This window comes from Sciurus vulgaris (genome assembly GCF_902686455.1).
Source record: "Sciurus vulgaris genome assembly, chromosome: 6".
Lineage (NCBI taxonomy): Eukaryota > Metazoa > Chordata > Mammalia > Rodentia > Sciuridae > Sciurus > Sciurus vulgaris.
Genome location: NC_136466.1, coordinates 4,651,571 through 4,677,269, shown reverse-complemented (window position 1 = coordinate 4,677,269; position 25,699 = coordinate 4,651,571). Strand labels below are relative to the sequence as shown.

The window sequence follows — 25,699 nt, the reverse complement described above, 5'->3', positions numbered from 1 at the left end:
CTCATTCCCTCTTTGCCCTTTGTTCTGGAGGTCACACTGTGTTGCTCCAGGACAGTTGCAGAGATTCTCCCTGGAGCGCCTCCCTCCTGCCTCCTCTCGCCCTCTATGTTCTCATCAAATGCTGTCTAGTTCTTCACACTGGGTGGTGGACTCCAATTTTGCTCCACCTTGTTCACAGTGGTGGACAGGACAGCCAGTATGATTCCAAATCATTCTCCATAGAACTCTACCTTCATGTCAGCAGAGTAGGATTTGATGGAGAGGAAATCTATTTATCCACCTATCATCTCTCTGTTGTTAAATATCATCTACCAACTACCACTGACCACTTCTGTCCCTGACTTTGTATCTCTTCTGTCCCTGTCTCAGTCATTCTGGACTCTGGGGTGGCTCTCAATCTTTCTGGACTCTGGGGCTAAAGTACTAGCAGTAGTGGTCCTCTGCTCTAGCACTTCCCAGCCCAGACTATTGAGAGTGGAATGTCAAAACTGGATTTAGTAACCATTACAAGGTTTCAAAAGGGACTTGAAACATTAATTTCTTAAAAATAATACCTCTGCATTGTAGCTAGTGCTACTCTTTCCAAGAGATGTTAGCTCCTTCCTGTTGATAGAGCATCAAATTAACTGTTAATTTGTCAGAAGAGGAGGGTTGAAAAGGTTTAATCTCTTTAATAGGAAATGTGGAAGAAGCCATTATTGATTTCTTTAAGAAACATCAGACATATTTTATGTCTTTCACTGTTCCTAACTTATTTTGTTGCTATTTAAACATCCCACCTAAATCTTAGTTAGTGGCGTTTTCCTTGTATAGACTGAGAGCGACCTTCTGAAGTGCAGGCCAGGTTAATGAGTCCTTGATCTATGTCCAGGGTCTACACGGAGGTGGCTGATTATCAAGACACAGCAGCAACAGCCAGCTGTCCCTGAGAGCTCTCTGAGTTGTTCTGTTAGCTCTCTGCCTCTCAGTTTCCATGGAAATTAATTGTGGCAGTCAATGGAGCACATGATGTTGGCAAAAACAGTCAAAGCCTTTCTGGTGAATAGCCGTGGACCCTAAATGCTAGTCCTTCCCCAGAGGGTGCATGCAAATGGCAGAGCATTAACATGAACTTGGGGTAGTCTGGGTGAGACTGAAGGCAGATGAGCTTCAGGAAGCTGTGCTTAGCCAGGGTCACACCAGTGAATATCTCAGATAGTCACTCAAAGTGATGTTTAATACAATATATATTTAAAGCTAATACATTCTATATAAAACAAATATATATAAAGCACAGAAATTATCAAATCTAAATACTTTTCTTTAAAGTTGATCATAAGCTTTATTTACATAGCTTTTCTTATGTTATCTTGAAAACCAAAGTATTAAATATGTAAATGGGTGTCCAAACCAGAGATCTGAAGTACGGAATATTATGTCACCATCGCAGTAACAGCCAGGTCTAAGACAGGGTCTGCCGAGTGATTAGTGCTGATGTCAATCACTACCATGTCTGTCTGTTCATTTGTTTGAGGCAGAATTTGGGGAACTCTCATTACCTTGCCTCTCTTCATCCTCCACCTGGGGTCAGACACCATTCTTGCCCTCCCTGAGACAGAGTGGACAGGGAGGTGGAGGTTCCGGGCAGCAGAAGCGAAGGTTGGAGGCCAGTCATGACCTGGATCCTTAGATGTGCCTCTCAGGTCTCTAAAAGCCTAGTCCTATGAAGACCCCACTCTGCTGGAGAGAACAGGAGACTCACACCACAGCTCACAGACCCTCCCAATATGGCCTGATCCTATGGGCTTAGTGGGTTCAAATGTTAGGTGTGGATTTTCCCCAAATTTTGTCTCAGTTACTTCATAAATATTTCTATTATCGATATAGGTCTGAGAGTTTTTAGTATACCACTTAAAACCAGAGAGTTAAACCAGAAAGATTAAAACTTGGTGTACAGATTAATAAATAAAACTCAGGAAATATTGTGTGTGATTTATCTTATTTGTGTAATGTCCCCCAATTTGTTTGGACACTGGGTAATGAGTCTGCACATATCCAGTTCTCAATGACAAACTATACTCTTCAGGATGCTCATGACCCAGAAATGTGGCACCTTGTTACAAATTACCACCTCATTTCACCCATACTTGTGAGGTTTTAGGTTTCTTCTTAATAATATGTTTTACTACAGGTCATCTAAACTCCTTGGATCTAAAGGTCTGGAACATCCTTTGATTGGCAATGTCAGTCTGATACACGAGCATGTGACAGAACGCTAAGAATTCATTTCAACCTGCTATACAACAATAACCAAAGCTTTCTCGGTGTTCCAGGAAGAAGCTCATGGACATCACCACCTAGATGACCAATCACACTTTGTGGACAGATTTCATCCTGGTGGGACTCTTCAGTCAATCCCAGAACCCATCTCTGCTTTGTGTGGTCATCTTCCTGGTTTTCCTGATGGCCCTGTCTGGAAATGCTCTCCTGGTCCTCCTGATACACTCCAACACCCAGCTCCACACCCCCATGTACTTCTTCATCAGCCAGCTGTCCCTCATGGACATGATGTACATCTCCATAACTGTGCCCAAGGTACTCCTGGACCAGGTGCTGGGCGTGAGTACCATCTCCGTCCCTGAATGTGGGCTGCAGATGTTCCTCTATGTGACACTAGCAGGCTCTGAGTTTTTCTTTTTAGGTGCCATGGCCTATGACCGCTACGTGGCCATCTGCCATCCACTCCGTTACTCCGTGCTCATGAACCGCAAGGTGTGTCTCCTCCTGGCATCTTGGTGTTGGTTACTGGGATCAGTGGATGGCTTCATGTTGACTTCTGTCACCATGACCTTCCCATTCTGTAGATCCCGGGAGATCCAGCACTTCTTCTGTGAAGTCCCTGCCGTGATGAAGCTCTCCTGCTCAGACACCTCACTCTACGAGACGCTCATGTACCTGTGCTGTGTCCTCATGCTCCTCATCCCCGTGACAGTCATCTCAGGCTCCTATTCCTGCATCCTGCTCACCATCCACAGGATGAACTCAGCAGAGGGCAGGAGGAAGGCCCTGGCCACCTGCTCCTCACACATGATGGTGGTCACGCTCTTCTATGGGGCTGCTGTCTACACCTACATGCTCCCCAGCTCCTACCACACCCCACAGAAGGACATGGTGGTGTCCGTCTTTTACACCATACTCACTCCAGTGCTGAACTCCTTCATCTACAGTTTCCGGAACAAGGATGTCACTGCTGCTCTGAGGAAAATGTTGACCTGTCTTTCAGGAAATGGTGAAGTAGGGAATTTTGGCACCATGGTCTCTTCTTCTCTCCATGTCAGATGATCAAGGTCTCCTGGTGCCCTCACTTCCTGAACTCCCAGTGCGTGGTGTCTCAGTCATAAGCTCCTTTCAGGGTGGGCTTCCTCTGTCCACTCCTTGTGCATTCAATGTCCTTAAGCAGCTGCACTGGACCCATGTTATATTTCTGTGTTGACAAGGAGTTTCTCCTTCTGGGCAAAAATATTCATATCATTACAAAATACATAGTGAATATTTACTGGAAATGGTCAAGAGGTATTCTGATAAAGTGAGAGAGGATATGAAGTGAAACAGGTCCATGTTTAACCATAGGTGAGTCTATGTGTAAGGTACATTGGAATTAGTTTTACTATTCTTTTTCCTGCTAATCAGTAAATTTGAACTGATGTATAAAAAAAAAGAGTTTAATAACAGGCTATATATCAGAGGAAATTTCTACTTTCGGCTTGGTTGCAGTGTGACATAGTACCCCGGAGTCCGTGCTCATATCATTGTGTCTAATCTTTCCTGAGAGTGCAGTTGTTTCTCTGCATTCCTTGGGGAGTATACTCAAGGTCCAACCGTGGAGGCCTCAAGTGGTTGTTGCTCTCTGAAATAGTAGGATCCTGTTGTCTGATGAAGGTTCAAGACCACGTGAATGACTCTGGTGGAAATGCCATTCGTGGGTGAAAGGAGAGTTCAGGAAGTCTCCCTACCTGAGATGCATCTGAGGTGGGACTTCAAACATGTGGCTTATTAAGTGATATGGTTTGGATGTGAGATGTTCCCCAAAACTCCTGTGCCAATGCAGGAATGTTCAGGAGGAAAATGAGTGGGTTATTGGAGCTGTGACTTAATTAGTCCATCTTACATTGGGTGGACTGATTTTTTAACGGTATGCAGGTGGGGTTTGGGTGGAGATGTGAGTCTCTGTAGGTGAGTCCTTGGAGGTTGCATATCCCTTTGGTTTAAATAACAGACGTTTATAGAAGAGAGATTGCATCCTCTTGGCCAAAGTCCTGGAACTTACACCTGTGGCAAAATGTATAATAACAGATGGCTCAGTGCTGGTGTCTAAACCCACTATTGCTTGTCGGAGACCCTTGCGTAGTTGGACTTGGAAGATTAATCCGTTTATGTAAGAGGAAACTAAGGCAGCCACAGCTGGTAATCAGTACCTTAATCAACTAGCATATTTGTTTCTTGTCCATATAAACCAATGCACACTTCTCTCTGGGACATTTGCCGAGTCCTTTAGCGTTTGGCATTGCAGGCTGTCTGTCCTTCCTGAGCGTAGATTCATTTCCACTCACTCTTCCATGACAGGAGAAGATGGAGGTGGGCAGGAAAATCCTGAGGACTCCACGCATCCTCCCAGATTTTACACATATTATTCCTTCACACATTTCCCACAGCAAAGCAAGTTACATGACTCTTTCTAACTTGAAGAGTGCAGGGCTTTGCAATGTTCTCTCCCAAACAGAACAAGTGCATCTAGTGCTGAGCAGAGGAAAGCCTGGGGCAAGGACAGGAGACTGAGAGACCCCATGCAGAGGCTTCCTGAGGTGGGAGGAGTGCATTCTCTTCTCTTTGTGAGGCTGAGGAACAAGCAGGAGATCCCTTTGCAAAGCAGTCGTATAAAAGGGTGTTTTTGGAGAAGGATCAACTTGGAGCTGGCCACTGAAGTTGCAGATGTGCTTTCAGGTTTTCTGCTTCTCTTTTCATGCCTCTGCTGCTTTCATCCTCTGTCCCTGTTTCTCATTGTCCACTTGGCCATGTGGCCAGCACTGGGCAGTGTATTGTTGAGGAAACTGGAGAGGGCAGTGCAACCCCTCTGCTGAGCAGCAGGGGGACAGTCGGCCCCTTGGATCTTGTCCACCTAGTCTATTTCTCAGCTGAGCGAAGGCAAATTGGTTCAAGCCAGAAGCCATTCATGAAGTGGCAGTGACTAGACCTTAACTGGGGCAGATGACAAAAATATAAGCTTCTTACAAAATAATTTTGATCTTTTTTGTTGTTGTTGTTTTTGTGGGCGTTAGTCTCATGTGGCCTGACATCTGCTGGCATCTTTTGCTATAAGGTCACAAGAGGTATTTTACATAAAATTTTCTATAGTGTTAACCGTGGGGTTCAGAATTCATTTTTGTCAATACTGTTTGTCTTTTTGAATGTTGTTGAACTGCTTGTTGTTGATATTGTGTGGTTTTGTGTTGTTTCTATGTGTGCGTATGTGTGTGTGTGTGTGTGTGTGTGTGTGTGTGTGTGTGTGTAAGCATGTACATGCACCAGTGTGGTTTCTTGTCACTGCAAAAATAAGTCCTCCTCTTTATATTTCAGCCATACGACAAGGAGCATAATCTATATCCTCTCATAAACAATTTTGGATCAACAGTAAAAGCTAAATTATAATATTGAGAAATACATATTTACCTAATAACACAATAATGATATTGCAGTAGATGGTTATTATCAAATTCATTTGGCAAAATAACCAATCACTATTCTTCAATATTCTTCAAAGTTATCAAAGTCCACAACTAAATGCAGCACGAGATCCTGAATGGGATCAAAATAGGGCCTTGGTGTGAGAATAGGTGAGCCATAATCCCCGGTCCTGGTGGTGGCGGCCTGGTCATTGCCATGCAGGGTGGGAGACGTGGGTGGGGACCCAGCAGCTCTGCTCAGATGTCCACTTTTCTGCATGTAGCATGTGGTGGCCTCTGAAGGTTCCACAGCACTGGCCTTCATGGGAGGGGAGGGTGGTGGCCAAGAGGGCTCTTCAGCACTGTCCTGATCAGTTTCTCCTGGGTGACCTTTACCTGGCTGTTTCAGGGCTATTTCCCTATAACCATCCATAAACTGCAAGATTTGGTGTTTGATGTGGTGCTTCTGTGTGTTGTAGTACATTTCAAAGCATAGAAAGGATTAAAAGTCATTTATAAAATAAGTGTCCAGGGAGCTTGCTATTTCCTCTCTCATTGAATGGTAAGAGGCAATCATCTTCCTAAACACCCCAAAACACATTCTGGCCCCGGGGGCCTGAGCCGTCACTTTGATGGGAAGGTCGCACACTTTTTCTGGAGAATGAGTCTGGTTGAGCTGTACCAGGTTCAGGTTGTCCTGAGCCCTCTCCCACAGGCCCAGGATCTGGAAGCCTGAAAAGGCAGAACAGTTCCCACCAGGGACATGGCGTCCCTAGCGTCGGGGGCACAAACTCGAGGGTGGCAGAGCTGTCTTTCTGATATTGTACTTAAGAGAAACGTACAAACCCTTGGCAAAGTGTAGCAGTTTCTAGTTTTGAATATTCATATTATAAGGAAAAAACACAAGTGATAATTAAATAAAATAAGTGAAGCAATGGAATATCAAGCACATTTTACAAACTGTAGAAGTTTTTAATGATATCCCCAATAAACTGGTAGAATGGCCAATAAGAAAACAGAACATGAAGCATGCAGGACAACTCTGCAAAGACGCTGCACATAGATATGCTCAGAGAGTCCCCTGTGCGGCTGCACAGGGAATAGTCTTCCTTTTAGTTTTATGAAATGTCACTCACTGACAGTGAGTATGGAAAGCAAGAAAATTCTATTATGTTAATAAACACAGAAATATGTTGAAAAAATGAGAAAGATTTTTAGGCAGATTAATATTTGGCAGAAAACTTTAAAACTGTATGTGTTTGGTCAGCTAAGGGCCAAAATCAGCACTACAGATTCAGCTTCTTCAGGGAACTTCAGCTCCCGTGAAATACTTACGATTTTAATTTTCTGCTGTTAACTCTTCAAGCTTTGCTGGCTCCACGTACATCTTCAGTTTTGTTTTATATTTCTCCTGAGACACCTTAGTTGTAGTGTTTGAATTTTACTTTACAAAAAAATCATGTATTACACAGGTCACATCTCAGGGAAAACAGTTTTCATAACTTTCTAGATTCGATGTATTTTTCCAGTACGCTCATTCCATCCAGTCTTGTCAAACATTGTTCCTTTTTATTCTTTGAGGTATGATGTGGCCAAAAGTGAAATATTATACACCTTAAAGAAACACATTTTTATTTACATTAGTGAGTTTTCTTCAGAAATTAGTTTTCAAATGTGTTCATAGCTTTTTCAAACTTTTATAAAAGTCGCACAGATTTTCTAGAATAGCAATTAAAGAAGTGTTCGGCAATTCTGTGTGTATTCACAGCATCATCATTGTAAGAGAGGAAAGAACTTGATGGTTTTTCCTTTACTTTTTAAAAATATGTATGTCTAAACAGATACTTAAAATCCTAAATATTTTCCATGTTTATGATACACATGTGATGTTTGAATACACTCACCACACATAAGGAAGGCACTGGGCAGCATGTGGGCCTGGCAGCTAACTGTCCCAGGAGAAGAGGTCCACAGGGGCTCCTCAGTGCCCGCTCTCCTCTGTCCTCCTTTTTTATCCTCAGTAGAAAAGAAAGTGTTTGAAACTTTCCTGCCCATTTCCTAACGCCAGCACCATGCCTTATATCCAGCGATGGAGCTTGTCAGAGTCGGGCATCTGTGCCAAGTCCTCAATCCAGGGGACAGCCCCAGCTGGCTCCGGAGCAGCGGGCTTGTGACATGCTAGCTCTGCCTGATCTCTGTTCCACCCAGGTAAGTGCTCACTTTCAGAGTGAAAGTCTAGAGATGGCAAAAGGCAAGGCCAGGCAAACATCAACCTGGAAGGCATAACCTGTGCTTGGAATTGAAGGAGATGCACAAAATTCTGAAATAGGGTGTGTTTTCAGATGCACACTACCACCATACGCTATTCAGCTTCAAGGATCCTGTGTTCCCAACGTACTGCAGAATCTGACTGTGAGACACCACCTCCCAGCTGCTTCTCTGACTCCAGGTTGCAGAAGCAGTGTTTCCCAAACCTACCATTCCTCAAGTCGCAGCAATGGATTCATGATTCCCTCCTGAAGACTCATGCAGCGGGTCGCTTAGTGAACTGTTGTTTTAAAGTAGATTATAGAACCGGGCATGGTGGTGCGCACATGTAAACCCAGCTACTTTTGAGGCAGAGGCAAGAGGATCATGAGTTCAAGGTCAGCCTAGGGAACTTAGCAAGATCATCTCTCAAAGAAAGAAAGAAAGAAAGGAAGGAAGAAAGAAACTATAAGGTTTAATTTTCCCACATTTTTGACATTTTATATATACTAATTAGAATCAGTGTCAGACTGAATAAAATAATGACCTATTTAGAACTAAAATTTATATTAATGTATTTATTAAATACTAAGTAATGATACACTGAAATGTAGTTCCATAGTTCATAAAATAGAAGAGAGAAACTGAAGCACTTTCCTCCTTGACAGGTTGGTCCATCTGGTCATTGCTACCCTGAGAATGTGGCGGATGTCTCCCTGGGTGACTGGAGAGAAGTATGAAAATAGCAAACCCGTCCGTAGGATGCAGGGAACTGAGAAGTCCCAGGCGCCCCACTCTCAACAGTCAAAACCAAATAGGCAATAAAGGGCACTCCTACATCACCCAGAAACCAGTGCTGATCGAAGAGCTGGAGAGTGAAAGACAGGTAACTGGACAAGCACCCGGGTTGGCACCTCTTAGCTGTCACTGCCAGCAGTGAAGGAGAAAAACCACGGTTGGAGAAGAAAGGACCCACAGGCCAATATTCCTAACCCTGTGGTTCACAGATAGATGCAAATCAGAAGATAAACCTGTGTGCTCAACAAGCTGCCGAGGAAGGACTTTAGTGAGGAAGAATTTGCAGATGACTTGTAAACGGAAAGGAACACTCCACTGACAAATATGCAAATTAAGTCCACAGCAGGGCCCCTGCTCTTTCTCCTGGACTAACAAGGAGAAGCTGGTGATTGACAGGCTCCTAGTTAGTGCTCTACCAGCTGAGCTACATTCCCAGTCCCTTGTTAGTCAACCCACAGGGGCCAACAGCTGCAGTATGTCACAGCACCCTCCTCCCTGGGAGGGGACTTCGATACGTGGTTTGGAAGAGGACACTTATTTTAGCAAAAGCTGCAAACACGGATGGAAGCCAGGGATTCTGAACCTGGATATCACACAGGAACTTGTATCACACATGAACTTTGGAGGACACCTCATATCTAAACCATAACACATCTCTAATTTTATTAATTTGGGTCTTCTCTCTTTCTTTTGGTTAGTGTGGCTAAGAGTTGGTCAATCTTTTTTTTTTTCCAAGTACCAACTTTTTTTTTAATTTATCTTTTGAATTTGTTTTTATTCTCTAATTCATTGATTTCAGCTCTGAACTTACTTATTTCCTTCCTTCTACTGATTTTGGAATTGGTTTGTTCTTACTTTTCAAGGGTTTGAGATACATCAATAGGTTATTTATTTGGGATATTTATTATTTTCTTAGGCAATCATTCATAGGTATATTGCTTGCTCTAAAATCCACTTTCATAATGTCCCAGATTTTCTGATGTTTTATCAATATTCACATTTGATTCTAAGATTTTATAAAAATTTTCTCCTTTAATTTTTTTCTATCACCCTTTCATCATTCAAAAGTGTATGGTTTAGTGTCCATATATTTGTATGGCTTCTGTATGTATTTTTGGTGTTGATTTCTAATTTCATTTCATTATGCTCAGACAAGATACAAGAAATTATATTAGTATTTTATATTTGCTAGGATTTTCTTTGTGATCTAAAATATGGTCTATTTTTGAGAAGGTTCCATGAGCATATGATAAGCATCTGATACTCTTGGATGAAGTAGTCTATAGTATCTCTTTGGTCTATTTGATTTATAATATTTTTTAAATATGAAGAATCTCTACTGAGTTTTTATGTTTGGATGACTTTTATTTAGCTTTTGCACCACTGTAATCAAAATGCCAACAAGAACAATGGAGAGGAGGAAAGTTTCTTTGGGGCTCATGTTTTCAGAGGTCTTAGTCCATAGATAGCTGATTTTATTGCTCTGGGCCCAAGAGGAGATAGCTCATCATAGGGGAAGAGCCTAGCAGAGGAAAACCACTCAGCTTGTGAGGGGGTAAGACAGCAAAGAGAGGGAGATAAAGGAGTTTAAGAAGAACAGAATTCCAGACCATGACCCCATTGACTTACTCCTTCAACCACAGTACGCCTGCCTATAGTTACCGCACAGTACATTCAAAGTAGAATGGACTGGTTAGGAAACAGTTATCATAATTTTATCATTTCATCTCTGAAAATTCCTGTATTAACCAGAGTTTTGAATGAACTATAAATTGATGAGAGAAGCGAGTTGAAATCTTCAGTATTATTGTAGTGGAGTCTGTATATCACTAATTCAGGTAATGTCTGTTTTAGGTGACTAGGTGCACCAACATTGGGGGCATAAAAATTGGCTAGCAATATATCTTATTATTGGATTATTCCCTTTACTAGTATGAAGTGACCTTCTTTGTCTGTTTTAAGTTGTTTGCTTGAAATATGCTTTTTTAAAATATGAGATTAGCTACTCCTGCTTGTTTTGGGGTTTCAACTATATGTTATATAAACTTCAATTCTTTTCATTTCAGTCTGTGAAAGTGAATCATCTTTACCAATAAGTGATTATCTTGTACACAATATAAATTTGATCTTGTTTTTTTAATCCATTCTGCCAGCCTACGTCTTTTAATTTGACAGTTGAGACCATTTAAATTTAGTGTTATTACTGAGAGATGTTGATTAATTCATGTCACTTTGATTTATTTATTTTTTTAACTTAGAATTTTTTTTTATTTTTGACTCTTGTTTTTTATTTTTTAATTTTACAGAACACATTTTGATTTATTTCTGATGATTAATTTGGTGCTATTTCTCATTTCCTATGAGTCTTCAAATGTGAACTCAGGACTTGTTTTACAAGCTCTTCTACATGTAGTATTTCTTAAAGTATTTCCATAGGGCCAGCTTAGAAGTCATGAATTCTTTCAATTTCTGCTTATTTTATTTCTTCTTTGATACTAAAGGATAGTTTTATTGGATATAGTAATCTGGATTGACAGTTATTTTCTTTCATGGCTTGAAGCACATGATTCCAAGTCTTCCTGAATTTTAGAATTTGTGCTGAGAAATCAGAAGTAATTCTTATTGGCTCCCCTCTAAAGGTGAGCTGATTTTTTCCCCCCGAGGATTTTTAAATTCTATCCTTGCTGTGCATATGAGTCATTTCAATTATAATGTGTGGTGAAGAGGTTCTTTTGTGAGCTTATTTTTGGGGTTCTGAGTTCCTCCCATATTTGGATATCCATCTCATTTTCAAGGTTTCAAAAATGTTCTGTCATTATTACCTTGAAGAGGATTTACAGGTCATTAGATTCCATCTTACAATATTCTTCAATTCCAATGATTCTTAAATTTGTTCTCTTAATGATTGCCCAGAGTTCTTGTATGCTCTAGTCATAGTTATTTATTTTCTTTTTTTATAATACTGTATGAATATTCTAGACCAGTCCCTTTGTCTTCCAGATCTGACATTCTGTCTTCCATAAGGTCTGCTCTAATAGAGAGACTTTTGAGTGAACATTTTATTTTATTTTTTTATTGTGTCCTTCATTACTAAGTTTCTGCTAGGTTATTTTTCTATATACCTATCTCCTTATCAAATTTCTCATTCATAACCTGTGTTTACTTCTTTAATTCATTCAGTTATTTTTCTGGTTCTCTTAGAATTCATTGATCATTTTTATAATCATGCTTGTGAACTTTTTTCCTGGTATTTTATTCACTTCAAAATCTTTGGAATCAGTTGCTGGTGAATTATGACATTTGGGAGGTGTTGCATTATCATGTTTTTTTTAAATTTCCAATTTCTTGTATTCTTTTATTGAGTTTTATACATATATTTATATGAATTTCTATTCAATTCTTTTTTGTGGGCATTTTTAAGGCACAACCTTTTCTTGTCAAAATATCCTAGAGTGTTCTAGATTGAGACCCCTCATAGGTGTGGTATCTATAGGCTTTGTGTTAATTCTCTGCTTTTGCTGCAAGAGTAAATGTCCATTAGTGGGGTCTGGAGGCCCTTCCTCTAGTCATTCCTACTCAGGGCCTGTTTGTTAGTTGGGCTTTTTTGTTGTTGTTTTTTTTGTTGTTGTTGTTCTCTTTTATTCTTTGATTAAAGTATCACAGAAGGGGAGGTGCTAGGGAAAAATAGAGTTACTTTAGGTAGAGGGAAGTGATAGGAGGGAAGGGGTAGGAGAAAGGAAAGATAGTTGAGTGAAACAGACATTATTACCTCATGTACATATATGAATGTAGGACCAATGTGATCCTATAATATGTACAATCAGAAAAATGAGAATTATACTCCATTTATGTATAATCTATCAAAATGCATGAATGCATTCTACTGTCATGTATAACTAATTAGAACAAATAAAAATTTTTAAAAAATGTGTCACAGATGTTTGAGTGTGGTTAATTTGTGTGTGGAGCAAGAGGCACTCTCTTGTCTGGATTTAACTTAGCAGAAGATTCTCTACTCTGTGAAGTTCTAGTGTCCACTTATATTTACCATCACCAATCTGGAAGCTAGAGTAGCCTAAAACAAAACAAAAACTGGTTGAAAGAACTTTCAATTTCCCTTTTCATCAACATAAGGTAAGATGAAATGGGAAGTACAGTTTTGTCTGGAAAAACCAGATTGTTGAACTGCTGGGGTTGGGCATCTGCAGAGCTTTTAGAGGAAATTTCTGACAATGAGGTTTAGCTCTAATCAGACTTTTAGGGTTTTTGTTGAGTGGTATGTCTTCTGGAGAGCACTCTTCTTAGCTGTGAAATAGACTTTGATGGCTGAAGGAGGAGTCTGGGGAAACCGGGCACATGGAGGAAGTTCTTGGGAAGACCTGTCCTCATGCTACTGAATCTAGGCCTCACCTGATGCTTTCTGAGCAGGTAAGCAGTGTGCAAACACCTTCTTCAATGCCCCCATGACATCCTTGTTTCTGAGACTGTAGATGAGAGGATTAAGCACGGGTATGACAATGGTGTAGAAGGTGGACACTACCTTGTCCTGCTCAGGTGTGTGGAACGACGGGGGCAGCACATAGGTGTAGAAGGCAGCCCCATAGAAAATGCTGACCACAGTCAGGTGGGACGAGCAGGTGGTGAAGGCCTTTTTGTGGCCCTCAGCAGAGCGAATGCGGTGGACGGTGAACAAGATGAGGGCATAGGAGGTGGAGATGAGAGAGATGGGAATGAGCAGCATGAGGATACAGCAGATATACATCAGGGTTTCATACAAAGATGTGCCAGCACAGGCCAGTGTGAGGACTGCAGGGACCTCACAGAAAAACTGATTGATCTGGCGGGAGCCACAGTAGGGGACATTCATGGTGATGGGCGTGAGCAGAAAGCCATCAAATGAGCCCCCAAACCAGGCACCAGCAGCCAGCAAAAGACACAGCTTGCGGTTCATGAGAACTGGGTACCTAAGGGGGTTACAGACAGCCATGTAGCGGTCGTAGGCCATGAGGCCCAGCAGGAAGAACTCTGAGCCAGCCATAGTCGAGTACAGGAAGATCTGGATGCCACAGGCCACAAAGGAAATGGTCTTCTCTGTAGAAACCATGTCCACCAGGAGCTTCGGGACAGTGGTACAGATGAAAAGGATGTTCATGATGGACAGCTGGCTGAGCAGAAAGTACATGGGGTGTGGAGGCGGGAGTCCACCCGAATCAAGAATATCATGACCGAATTTGCTGCGACGGCCACCACGAAAATAGCAAAGATGACCGTGAAAACAACCCCCGTCGCCTCACTGCTCACCAGAAGCCCCAGGAGGACAAAGTCAGAGCTTGAAGTTCTGTATCCCATTGACAGTGCTGGAGGAGCTCTGGGGGCAGGGACACCCCAGCACAGGAGGAAGGAGACAAGGTCAGGGTGGGGAGCCCACAGTGGAGGCCACTCTGCAGGGACGCTGGCTGGGAGAAATATTCCAGGGCAGGAAGCTGGAGAAAAACAAAGCAGCAAAGTCATCACATAGCAGCCACTGTGGCTCTGTGGGGTTGGGAGCAGCCTGAGGATGCTGCTGGGGTCTGCGCAGCTGTGTCAGAGGCGGCCAGGGCAGGGTAGCGCTCTCCTGGGCAGAGGTCGCCAGGCCTGCTCTGCTCGCTCTGCACTATTGTAAGTTTGTGATTTACTTAACAAGCAACAAAATCACTATGAAATTCACATCTCTCTGCTTGTCCTTTCCCATGAGTTAAGTCGTACCTGGTTTCACAAATGACATGGTCCATAGTATCAACAGAATCTAATCAGTAGACTCTCATGCAAAAATGGATTCTAACATTAGAATTAGATTGACTCTCTATAAATTTCCCTCTGATTCATTAGTTCAAATTATTCTGCAAGGAGCTCAGGGCTGTTGCCTTTTTTGTCAGGCCACCCCAAAGGACCTTATGGTCAAAACTCTAAAAGGTCTTGTGTTAGACTTCTGATCCATTTGTTTAAATTACATTCCATTTCCAAAGGACAACTGAAAATAAATACTGACTACAGTGTGCTTTTGTCAAAGCTCACTGACAAAAAAGAGATAGTCTACTTTTTACTCCAAAAAATTAATAAAGCTAATCCACACTAAGGTGGCAAAGATACATCTTCTCTTTGCTGCATTAAAGGAATTCAGACATTTTATCCCAAAGCATAAACTAGTCCGTGCACAGCCAGTGGGCTGGGCGAGTGCACTGCCATTAACCTGGGCTGTCCAGGAGCTTCCTCACATCCTCTCTGCTCTCCCTGTGGCCCCCTAGTCTCCTCTAGCACAGCAACCAAAGTGACTCTGGGGGACTTGGTCAAACCAGGCCACTCTCTGTTGAAGCCTGCACTCAGGGACATCCTGTTCTGACTCTTACTCCAAGTCCCCTTCTGTCCCCTCCAGTGTGCTGGTCACAGGGCTGTAGCCCCGTGGTCACCTTGCTGGTGCTCTGTCCCCTCTCTGGGGTCCCAGCCCAGGACCTCTGTCCCCAGCTCCCATTGCCATCCCATCTCAGCTGGCCATGCCCACATGTGCTTCAGGGCTTGGCCACAGGCCACCTTCTCAGAGGTCTGCTCTGGTCCCACTCGACGCCTTTGTACCTCTTCCTGGTTCTTAGCACCACCTGACGGACTACAGGTTCAGTTTGCTTGTGTTCGACTCTGGTTCTGGAAAGCGATCCCAGTGTGCGTGAGGATCAGTGCCTGAGGATTTGTTAACCACTCTCACCATCTAAAAGAATGACTGGCGTGCTGTCAGTACTCGTTAAATCTTCAACTGGATGGTTTCTAAACACATCAGTCAGTCAGATGCAGATAACATATTATTGATTTTTAAGTTGATCCACATCTTGGAGAATTTCTTCTCAATACTTTTATGTTTGTTCTATAAAATGTGTTAATGGCAAGTACATTTTCAAAAAAATGTCAGGCCTGAGCTGGTTCAGCTTGAGGCTGAGCACTTGCCTAGCATGCAGAGGCCCTGGGCTCCGTCCCCAGCACCACAAAAATCAAGACAAACAAGCAATAAATGCCAGGCCTTGGTGTTTGGCCTGTCATAAAATAGAACCCCCCCCCCCCATTTTCTAAACAAATTTAATTCTAGGAAACAAATTAAAGAACAAAATTGTCCATTTGCTGGTAAATGAATGGAACTGGAGATATCATGCTAAGTGAAATAAGCCAATCCAAACAAACCAAAAGCCGGATGTTCTCTCTGATGCTAACCCACACCAAGGGAGGGTGGGGAAGGGAAGAGAAAAACAGACTGCTAAGGTCAAATGCCAGTACAAATTTACTCCTAAGACTCTGAGGCTTAGGTATATAAATTTGGGACAATTCCTCCTCACAGAGTCCCTAAAATGGTAGCCTACCTGATGACACAACAGGGACTCACCCTTCCTCTGTCTTCTGAATCTGCCCTTGCTCAGACAGCTCTTCCTTCAGGTAGGGCCCAATTATTAGGTTGAAGATAACTAAAGTCTCCACTGTTACTAGACATGCAGAGATTGCATGTAAATGGTTAGAGTTTGAATTCCTTCTGTTAAAGACTTTTTTTAAAAAAGTAGAAAATTGTTACACGTGATTTAGCAGCAAGTTTTCATCTTCTTCCTACTGCCAGAAAAAAAAAAAAATTGTATCTTAAAAAATGCCATGAGATTTGTGATTAATTTTCTTCTTTAATAAGTTTAGTTAGGGGGGTTCAACAGACCAGGTCTGGCCACTCAAAAAACCAACAGAAAATGTCCAGGTCAAAAGCATGAAAGGAGCTCTGTAGGGAGCTGAGGGGACCCATGTCCTCAGCCCTGACTTGAGGGGCTGAGATGAGGTTTTATAGAAAGGGAATGAGGACGAGGATTGGGCTTGGCACAGCCGGAGGCTTTGCAGAGCTTCCAAACCACAGGCTCTTGGTCAGGTGTGCTCTTCGCGGGGTTATCTCAGGACTGGTCAGCCAAGGCCTTGTCTAGTAAGGAAGCTGCTCTTGCCTGGCAGGGGCTGCCCCTCCTCACATGAAATCTCTCAGGTCTGACCTTGATCCTGGAATTCAAGGTGACTTGGAGTAAAGGAGAGGAAAGTGAAATGGAGACAGAGGTGCCAAGTCTTACTCCTGCTTTCAGCCAGCCACAGGACGTTAGCAGGCAGAGAGAAGAGTCCAAGTCCCTGTTACAGGACCATAGGCCAAGGACTGTCTCTGGCCTCTTACAAGCTGGAAAAGGCTAGAAAATGGGCCTGAAGCCTCCATGAGGGAAGGCAGCCCCCAACACCAGGATTTTAGCCAGTGTGGCCACCTTTGGGATTCTGACCTCCTGAACTCTAATATAGTAAGCTGGCTTTGTGATAATACAGTAGCTGTAGGAAGCTAATGTGCCCATAAATAATTTTCTCAGTTTGAAATGAAAGGCAGACAAGTTGCTGATAATAAATTGGCCTGCACCTATGTAGTCCTCAGTGAGCAGGCATTGCTGTGCATGCTCCAAGGTTTGAATGAGGTCACTCTTAGCCCAGCAGTGAGGTCATGACCTTCAGCATCATCTTCTCACAGTGGAGAAACCCGTGCTCAGAGAGGTGAGGCTGCAGGGCCCCACCCTGCGTCTTCCCTGCTCTGTGCTACTACTCTCAACTACTCCCAAATGACAGGATATCTTCTTCCCTATGCATCAGTTAAGTTTGAATCACCCTGTAGAAGTTAAATGAATACAAGGGAAAAGCTATAATCACACTCAGGAAAACTGAATTTTCCTTCAAACATAGTCAATGAGTAATAAAGTAACAAAAGAAAATCAATTTTTCAAGAAACTGAAAATTCTTCCTAACTCCTGGAAAATCCCCAGTCCTCACCTGCATGCCTTCAGGTGCCTGGCTTCATGTGGAGGTAGGACACACACACACACACACACACGTCTCACCCAACATCCAGTGAGAAAGACTCTGCACACTCCCAGCTCATAAACCTGACTGTTGAGCATCTGTCACCAAGGACAGCTTCTTATCTCCAAGTGATCAGGGTGCCTGTCCTCGGGACATGCTCACAGCCCTTCACCAGCATCTCCACCAAGACATGCTTGAGATCTGTATTGATTTGTGGGACCTGAGAGTTGAAGGAGAGTTTCTGCAAAGTGCGTCAGGAGGAGATGGACGAGCTCACTCTAATCAAGAACCCCTAAGGCCAAGGCTACCACTTACAATTGATAGAAGGAAAAGCAACACACACATTTAGAAAAAAATTGCATGGAAGCCTAAATCTAATTTAAAATTTTGTGGAATAAATTGAAATGCTACTAGAGAAATCCTGTTGACGATTTAAAAAACTAACGCTGAGTTAAGTCAGCACGCGTTTTGACATAACTGCCTTTTCCTCCTGTATTTTTCTAGGTTTGAATGTCCCAAAATGGAGAGGAGACGTGTTTTGTTCCTTAAACGGCATTTTGAAAACACGCCGAGGGCAATGGTGACCTGTGCGACCTGAATCCAGTTCCTCACCGGGTCTCTCTGCTCCTGGTGACACGCCATGCGCTCTCCTCAACGGGGCTTCCTGAGTGTGGGGGCTCAGAGGTACAGGCAGCTGCCCACGCTGGGCCCAGGCCAGCGGCTACAGGGGACACGTCAGCCTGAGGACTCACTGCCGGAGCCGACCGCGCTCTCCCACCCGGGGAGGTGAAGGCCGAGGGCCTGCTCTGCCTGCAGGTCCCCTCAGCCCCTCCTGGGGCTCCTGGACAGCCCTGGGCTCCCTCCCTGGGCACGTGTCTGCACTGCTCGCCTGGTGCCACCTCCTCTCCTCTCCGCCTCACCCAGTGCGGCCATGGGGTGCAGGGTGGGCAGCCCTGGCTCCCGCCCACTCCTCTCGGCCTCAGGTGGACACAGGCTCAGGGCTGGCATCTGAGGCCATTCCTCCCAGGGCAGGAGCACCTGGAGCTTGCTCAGCAAGACGCTGGGAAGCGGGTCGCTGGTTCCTCTGCTGCAGAGGCCCAGGTGCAGGCTGGAGAGGCTGCAGCAGAAGGGTTCCACCAGTCTGGCCAGCTTGAGCCCCTGTGCCAGCTGGGCTGTCAACACTGGGGACGGAGGGAGGACCCACGAAGATGGCTGGTGGGAGTGGACGCAGGTCAATATGAAGCTCTGAAGGACAACGGGCACCAGTTTCACTAGGGAATTCCAGTGTGAGATAATCAGGTGAGTGCGACTTGTTGCGTTAAGACACTCGTCCTGGGGCATTTCCAATAAGAAGGCAGGGGAAACAGCATCTGCTGCCGAGCCCACACTGAGTAACAGGTTTCAGCACATAATGGACCGCCTAGTGGCCGTTGTGAGATGAGGGAGGCCTCCACCATCTCCATGGTGTGACAGTTCCATTGTGCTTTTAAGAGAAACGGGTGGCACGTGTGGGTACTTCACATGCATGGGGACATTCACACAGTCTCACTCCACCTCTCACCTTCAGACTGAAAGCACTCAATACATTTTTGGCACATGTTATAATTGATTTTTAGAAATACTCAGGGTTTATTATTTTCAAATTAGAACTGCTACTTGCAATCAACCCTGCCTTGGGCAGGATTAACTGCCTTTTCTCCCTTTGAAGGGCTTCCCCGTGGCTTGTCTGGGAGGGGAAAGCCACTGTCTGCAGAGCCCTGTCAGCTGTTCAGAAGCTGAGGACACGGGCACGGTCTTAACTCTGTTCAAAGAAGCTCCCGGCTGGCCCCTCTCCAAAGGCTCAGCCTGGGTCACTAGGGCTCACTGCAGCTAAATGCCTGGGAGGCGCGTGGAAAGAGCAGGAGTGGTAACGCCAACCAGGTCCGCAGCCCCAGCCTCCAGCTGGGTTTTCAGTCCTAGGGTGCAGCATCCTCTCCGGCCCCCACACTGGAGCCCATGTCCCCTATAGCCCCTGACACCGGCCTGCTCCAGAGAAGCAACACCTGTGAGGAATCCGGCCGAAGCCAGTGGTGCTTCTTTACCTGAGTCAATTTTGGACACTTACTAGAAGTCTCTTAAGAACTAGTGAAGTGGGAAAGCACTTAACTACAGTTCTTTTGCTTTTAGCTCAACACACAATTCTATGTGAGCTTGTAAATCTCACCTAATTTAATTGACCTTGAGTTTCCCTGAAGTCCTTCAAACCTGAGATGACCTGGGAAAAGTAAAAAAAAAAAAAAATTTCATTAACTTTGAGACTTGTATGTCAGAGTGCCATGCCTTCCAAATGCAATGGCTTCACTTGTTCATTACCCTGATATTTACTAACAACATATTCTATTTCAGGAAAATGTCTAGGTGCTTGGGATGCATCACAGAACAAATGAAGATCCTGTTTTGGTTATATAATGAATAAAATTTAATAAAGTCAAATCACCTTAAAGGGCTGATCAAAGAAACAAGAGAAAGCAGTGTGTGGTAATCAGAACTGATGCTGCAGATATTTACCTGTTTATCCTCTTGGTACAAACAGCTGATTAAAACCAACAGTCGGTATTTTTTTTGGCCTGTGAGTCTCTGTAATTTTGAATGAAGCTCAAGGATGGGATGTTTGTAGAAGCAAAGGTTCAGGTATGCCCCCTTCTCTTACCTGTGACAAGACCCCACGGGAATCATGTTAGTATCCAGATAGTGGTCGACTCCTCCGTCCAGCTCCTGGGTAGAACAGCTTAGCTGGAGTCCAAATAGCATGCCTTTTATCTGCATGTAGCTCCTGGGGGAACCTTTGTCCTCAGGTCCTTGTGCAGATTAACAAACTGGCAGACCCAGCTGTCCGTCAATTCATATTAAGGGTTGGTACCAAGACGCCAGACCATGGGTTCTGAGACCCAGTCTGTGTCTTGCTTGAGTGAGGCAATAATTCATTCTGAACACCAGCTTCTGAATCTCCTAGGGGGGTGACTTTACTTAAACACTTGATAGGAAGTCAGCTTGGGGATGCATACCTATAATTCCAGCCATTCAGCTGGTGGAGGCAGAAGGATCAACAGTTGCATGCCAGCCTGGGCAACTTAGCAAGACCCCTTCTCAAAAAAATGAAAGAATAAATTTTTTAAAAAGGGGTGGGGGGTTGCTGGAGATGTAACTCAGTGGTAAAGCACCCCTGGGTTGAATCCCTGGTACCAATAATAAAAAAATTTAAAATTAAATAAATACTTCATAGGCCTTCATAAGGACCAGAATCAAATCAGATACCATAATTGACCTTTTTTTTTGAAAAACGGGGAGTTTTCTTTATCTCTCCTCCTCAGCTGCAGCTGCCATGCTGGGTGTGTGGAACCATAACACTGCAGGTAATATTAAAGGTGTTATAGTTTAAAGTGCTTATCCTCCGGTTATGTATTATCTTAACAGAGAGAACCTGGCAACCACGAACTACCTGGCCCAGGAGCCAGCGACCCCCTCCTAAGGAAGGACCCTCAGTGAGAGGAGTGGGCGGCCACCATACTGATGAGGAAGCTGAAATTTTAAAAATCGTAGCATAGGGAGTCTACCAGCTGAGGACAAGGGTTCACTTGTAGTTTCAGCTACTTGGAGGCGGAAGCAGGATTTCGTGAGCCCAGGAGTCCAAGCCCAGCACTCCAATCATCCCTCGAGTTCCTGCATCGCCTGCTGCTCCGGTGTCTGAATCCCTAGCGCCGCACACACTCGGTGTCCAGATCAGCAACAGGCCCGTGGTCCCCACTGTGCGCACATCGGTGGGCCAGGGCGCCTTGGCGCTCCCTTCGCCGGGACGGCTGACCTAGGCAGGAGAGCGCCCTAGGGGAGCTGAGGGAAGGTGGCCCGCGCGGCAGCCCTGGGAGACCTCAGGGCACCCTGGCCGAGCATGGCATCTCCGGGCTTCTGCGGGAGCTCCTGCGGTTGAAGCCCGCGTGGCCTCCGAATGGTGTCCTGCACGCTCTCCTCCAAGGCCCAGGACGCGGCGCCTCCCTACCCAAGGGCACGCTGTCCTTCAGGGCCTGGTTCCTGCAGTGGTCTGCGACCCTGCAGCTCCAGGCGGCCCAGTGTCCGCTCCTCCAGTGTCCCTTCTGCTTTCCCCACTGACGAGGTCTCCCTTGCGGATCCCCTGAAGCCTGCTGCGAGGCTGGTTTCCCCAATCCGTGACTTTGCGCTGGGTTTCAGGAGCGCGCCACTTCAGTCGGAATGGCTGGCGCATTTGCGCATTTTGGGTTTCTGCTCGCTGGAGGTGGAAGTCAGCGAAAGCGTCCCAAGTGGGTCCGCACCCAGCTCCCGCGCTGGAGTCCCAGAGCTGAGGCCTGGTCACTGCCGTGCTGCTCGCCCGCCCTCAGATTGCCGTCTGACATTAAGATGACCGCAGTGTTAGGGCCAGCAGCATCGCGCCTCTGAGAAATCGGTGTGAAATGAACGTGAGCCGAGCTTTCTAGACACATTTGGTTTGGGGGCTGCTGTTATTACCACACAGCGCTGTGAACGTTTGGGACATCAGAGCTTAGCAGGGCAATTCTGGTCACCTGACTTGAGGTCAGGTTCACTGTTGTGAGGTCAGACCTGTGCTGCAAAGGGAGCTCAGGCCTTAGCATGGGCCATGGCAGACACTTGGCTCCCTCATTCTGCAGGACAGCTCGGGAGAGAGCTGAGTGAGGACCACCATGAACTCTGCTCAGCAAGTTGGGCTCTGGGTCATCTGCTGGGGTCGTTCTGGCTGACACCGTGGAGTCTCTACAATTTTATGACTCAGTACTGGCCACAGCAGGCAGGGATGGCCTAAGCTGCTCTCCAGGTGTTGTCCAGCCAGGCCTTGGCAGACTCCCTGATGGGGTAGCAAGCACCCGTCAGAAGGAGAGGCTGTCCTAGGAGCCCTGGTCAACCTGGTCTTCTAGCCTTACATTTATTTCTCTGCAGTGCTCCTGACCCTTCATGTTTACAAGTAACTGCAGATGGAAAATAAATTCCTGAATTTAGAGAGAAAAAGCACAGCAATATTCAAAATCCCCTGAAATAAATAAATTCTCATGATTTTTTTCCCTAGGTAATGAAAATATGGACCTCTTTGATGAGTGCAGGGACCGTGGGGGATGACCTGTCAATTTTTGTTATTAGATCAGTTTATGTCTTTCTCCATTTCAGTGACAGAATTGCAGAATAGCTGTATCTCTGTAAAATGTGTTGGCCACCAATAATATAAATGTATGTCAGCAACAGAAATCACAGGACAGCAGCCGCTCAGGCAGCCGTGCCTTGAGGAGCTGCGGACTCGACATGGGGACGGCGGCACGGATGTCCTTCTCTGCTCCTCAGACTTCTTTCAGTATATGAAGATGCCATACCTTAATCGAAAGTCCCCTGTGGCTCTAGAAGTCAAGGATTGCTTCTGAATGAGGAAAAGTTGGACAAGAAGAGCATATTGGGATGTAGCCACTCTGGATAAAGTTTGTAAAAAAAAAAAAAAATGTGAAGAAAGACCAAGAAATGGGATGTGGTGTTTCCTAGAGTTGGTGTCCTGAGCTGGTGATGCCATTAAAAACACACTCGCATCTCTCCACAGTATCAGAATTTATTGAATAACTAAATTCGCAGACCACCACGCTGGGCAATGGCAAGTTATTTTACTCCAGTCTTAACTAGTTATATCTGTGACACTCAAGTCACACATCACATGTCACACAAGGATAGACAGGGGTGACAGGAAAGATAAGAAAGGGTTAAGGTGGCCACAGGGATCCAGGAGGCCAAGCTGAGAGCAAAGGCAGAGAGAGCAGATTCAGATGCAGAGTCCCCACAGGCGGTCAGGGAAGGTTAGGAACTAGCCAAGAGCTTCTTCAGGCACAGAGCTGTCAAAGCCCAGATCTGATTCTAGGTCAGGGTCCAGAGGGCCGCAGATCCAAAGGACCAGCTTGAGACGTCGGCTGTGTGTGGTCATCATGGGCAGGAGAAACCATGCTATGCTGAAGCGGAGATTCTGAGGTCTGTCACTGTGGCAGGTGTCCTGGGCAAGACTCATGAGGAGTGGCCAGGTGACAGGTCCACTCTTGGGATGTTCCTCCTCTTATGAGCCTCAAGCGAGGGGTTGCATCGTGTGATGGCCTGCGTTTGACAAGCTGGTGGGCCTGGCTTTCCTGATTTGAATCTGACATGCCCATGTGTCCCTCTGCTTCTGATGGATAAGCGAGTGGTGCACAGGAGGTCATTTTTATTAGCGTGGTTTACTTATCCATTTGTGCCTTATGGTCACGCTGGGCAGGTAGTGGCTGCTTACTTGTACAAATAAGATGTGGAGTCATTCTTAAACTAAAAACAGAATTGCTCGTGGCAAACGACCTCTTTGCAAACTGAAGTAGCCCAGGTTCAGGCACAGCCTGAGGAGTGCCGTTCTATACTTCAGCAGTAGCTCGGAAAGCACACAGCCTGCTCTCCACAGCTGGGGCACACCAGCACTTCAGGTGCCTCACACACGGCATGACACAGCAAGCAGCAAGATGCCTGCATCCGGTCCAGCAGTGTGGCCAGCATGCTGGGCCTGGACGGCCCCCGGGCTGGAGAACAAAACGCCCTAAAGCACAAGATACCCTTAACCAACGTGAAGCTCAGCATAGAGGCTCCGCAAAAGACTCGGAACGGAGTCACCACGTGACCAGCCACGCCGCTCCTCAGCATTTATCCCCAAGAGTCAAAAGTCGGCATGCTGTAGTGAGACACGCAGGCCCATGTTGTCAGCAGCACCATTCACAATGGCCGAACTAAGGAACCAGCCTGGGTGTTTGTCACTGGATGAGTGGATCAGGAAAATGTGCTCTGGTCACCACAGAGAGCATGCTGTCGGGTCGTCTGCAGGAAATGGGTGGGACTTGAGACTATCATCTTAAGGTCAATAAGCCACTCAGAAGGTCAAGGATGGAATGTTTTCCTTCATATGCAGAAGTCAGGAAAAATAAATAGAAAGTGGGGTGTAGGATCTCATGGAAATCAAAGGGAGTTCAGTAGAGGAAGCAGGTGGGTGGAGGGGTCCTGGCAGGGGAAGTACTGGGGAGGATATTGGCCAAATTTTATTGCTTCCACCACCCACTGTGCTACTGGGTAGTTTTAATGAAGCATAATGTAATACAAAAGTGTTAAACATACAAAAAGTCTGAACTTGATCAATTTTCTGAAACTGAACACCTGGCGTGAAATCAGCATTCACATCAAGGAACATAAACTAACAGTGCCCACCAGAGGCCTGCCTGTGTACCTGTCCAGCCCCTGACCCTCCTAAAACATGGGCAGTTTTCCTAGATGTCTTTTACACAGATGTACTTTCTGTGATGTGGCCCCTTAGTACCGGCCTTCGTGAGATCGGTCCTTGTGGTTGCAGGTAGTATCAGAACATCCGTGTGTGTTGTGTGAACACATCCCCATGTTTTATCCATTTCACTCTCCCTGGGCTCTCATGCACAGCTGTCTATTAGGAACCCACTCAAGGGTGGCCATGTGGGCACAGGACACAGGTGTGTTAGCTCTGGTCACTTTCACTTTTAGGTAGTAGCTAGCAATGAGCAGTGAGATACATGGTGAGGTCACAAAGTGTTCTTAACCTGTCTTAAGAAATCGAATGGTGGCAGTTATCTGCAGAAAGCTAACAAAGCAAGGGAGCTACTTGTGAAACACGTCAAGAGAAAGGGATTGACAGCACTGACTCTTGACAGGCTCCACGGAGGTTGATGTGAAGCTAGGAATTAAGGCTTAAGTGTCCCACGTCGTCTGGGAAGGAAGCGTCCTTCGGTAGCACAGGAGCACTAAGTAACTTCTGACCAGCTACTGACCCCAGTGTCCACATTGACGTGATTGACTTGTAGATAAAGCCCCCTAAATAGGATGGCCACCATGACAGTTCTGGAGAGGACCAACTAAGGTCAAAAACGCCCCCACCCGACGTGAAGGAGGTGAACACCCGGTCGGCCGAGTACAGCAGGTGGCCCAGCTCTCCTGGTCATGAAATTGGAGACAGTTGTCTCCTTTGTCTTCTCCACTCAGAGACGCAGGCC

General features: G+C 45.3%; 1 protein-coding gene and 1 pseudogene across 2 annotated transcripts; one reads left to right on the top strand and one right to left on the bottom strand.

The window, feature by feature from the left end:
• Positions 1–2,322: 2,322 nt before the first annotated feature.
• Positions 2,323–3,277, top strand: LOC306663254 (olfactory receptor 2T29-like; annotated as a pseudogene). Its single transcript has one exon. The product of its transcript is annotated as an olfactory receptor 2T29-like (transcript).
• A 9,866-nt stretch (positions 3,278–13,143) lies between these two features.
• Positions 13,144–14,093, bottom strand: LOC306663259 (olfactory receptor 2T11-like; the record flags this gene model as incomplete). Its single annotated transcript, XM_079143692.1, is given in 2 exon segments — positions 13,144–13,931; positions 13,934–14,093. Coding segments are annotated over 2 exon segments (948 nt in total).
• Positions 14,094–25,699: the final 11,606 nt, after the last annotated feature.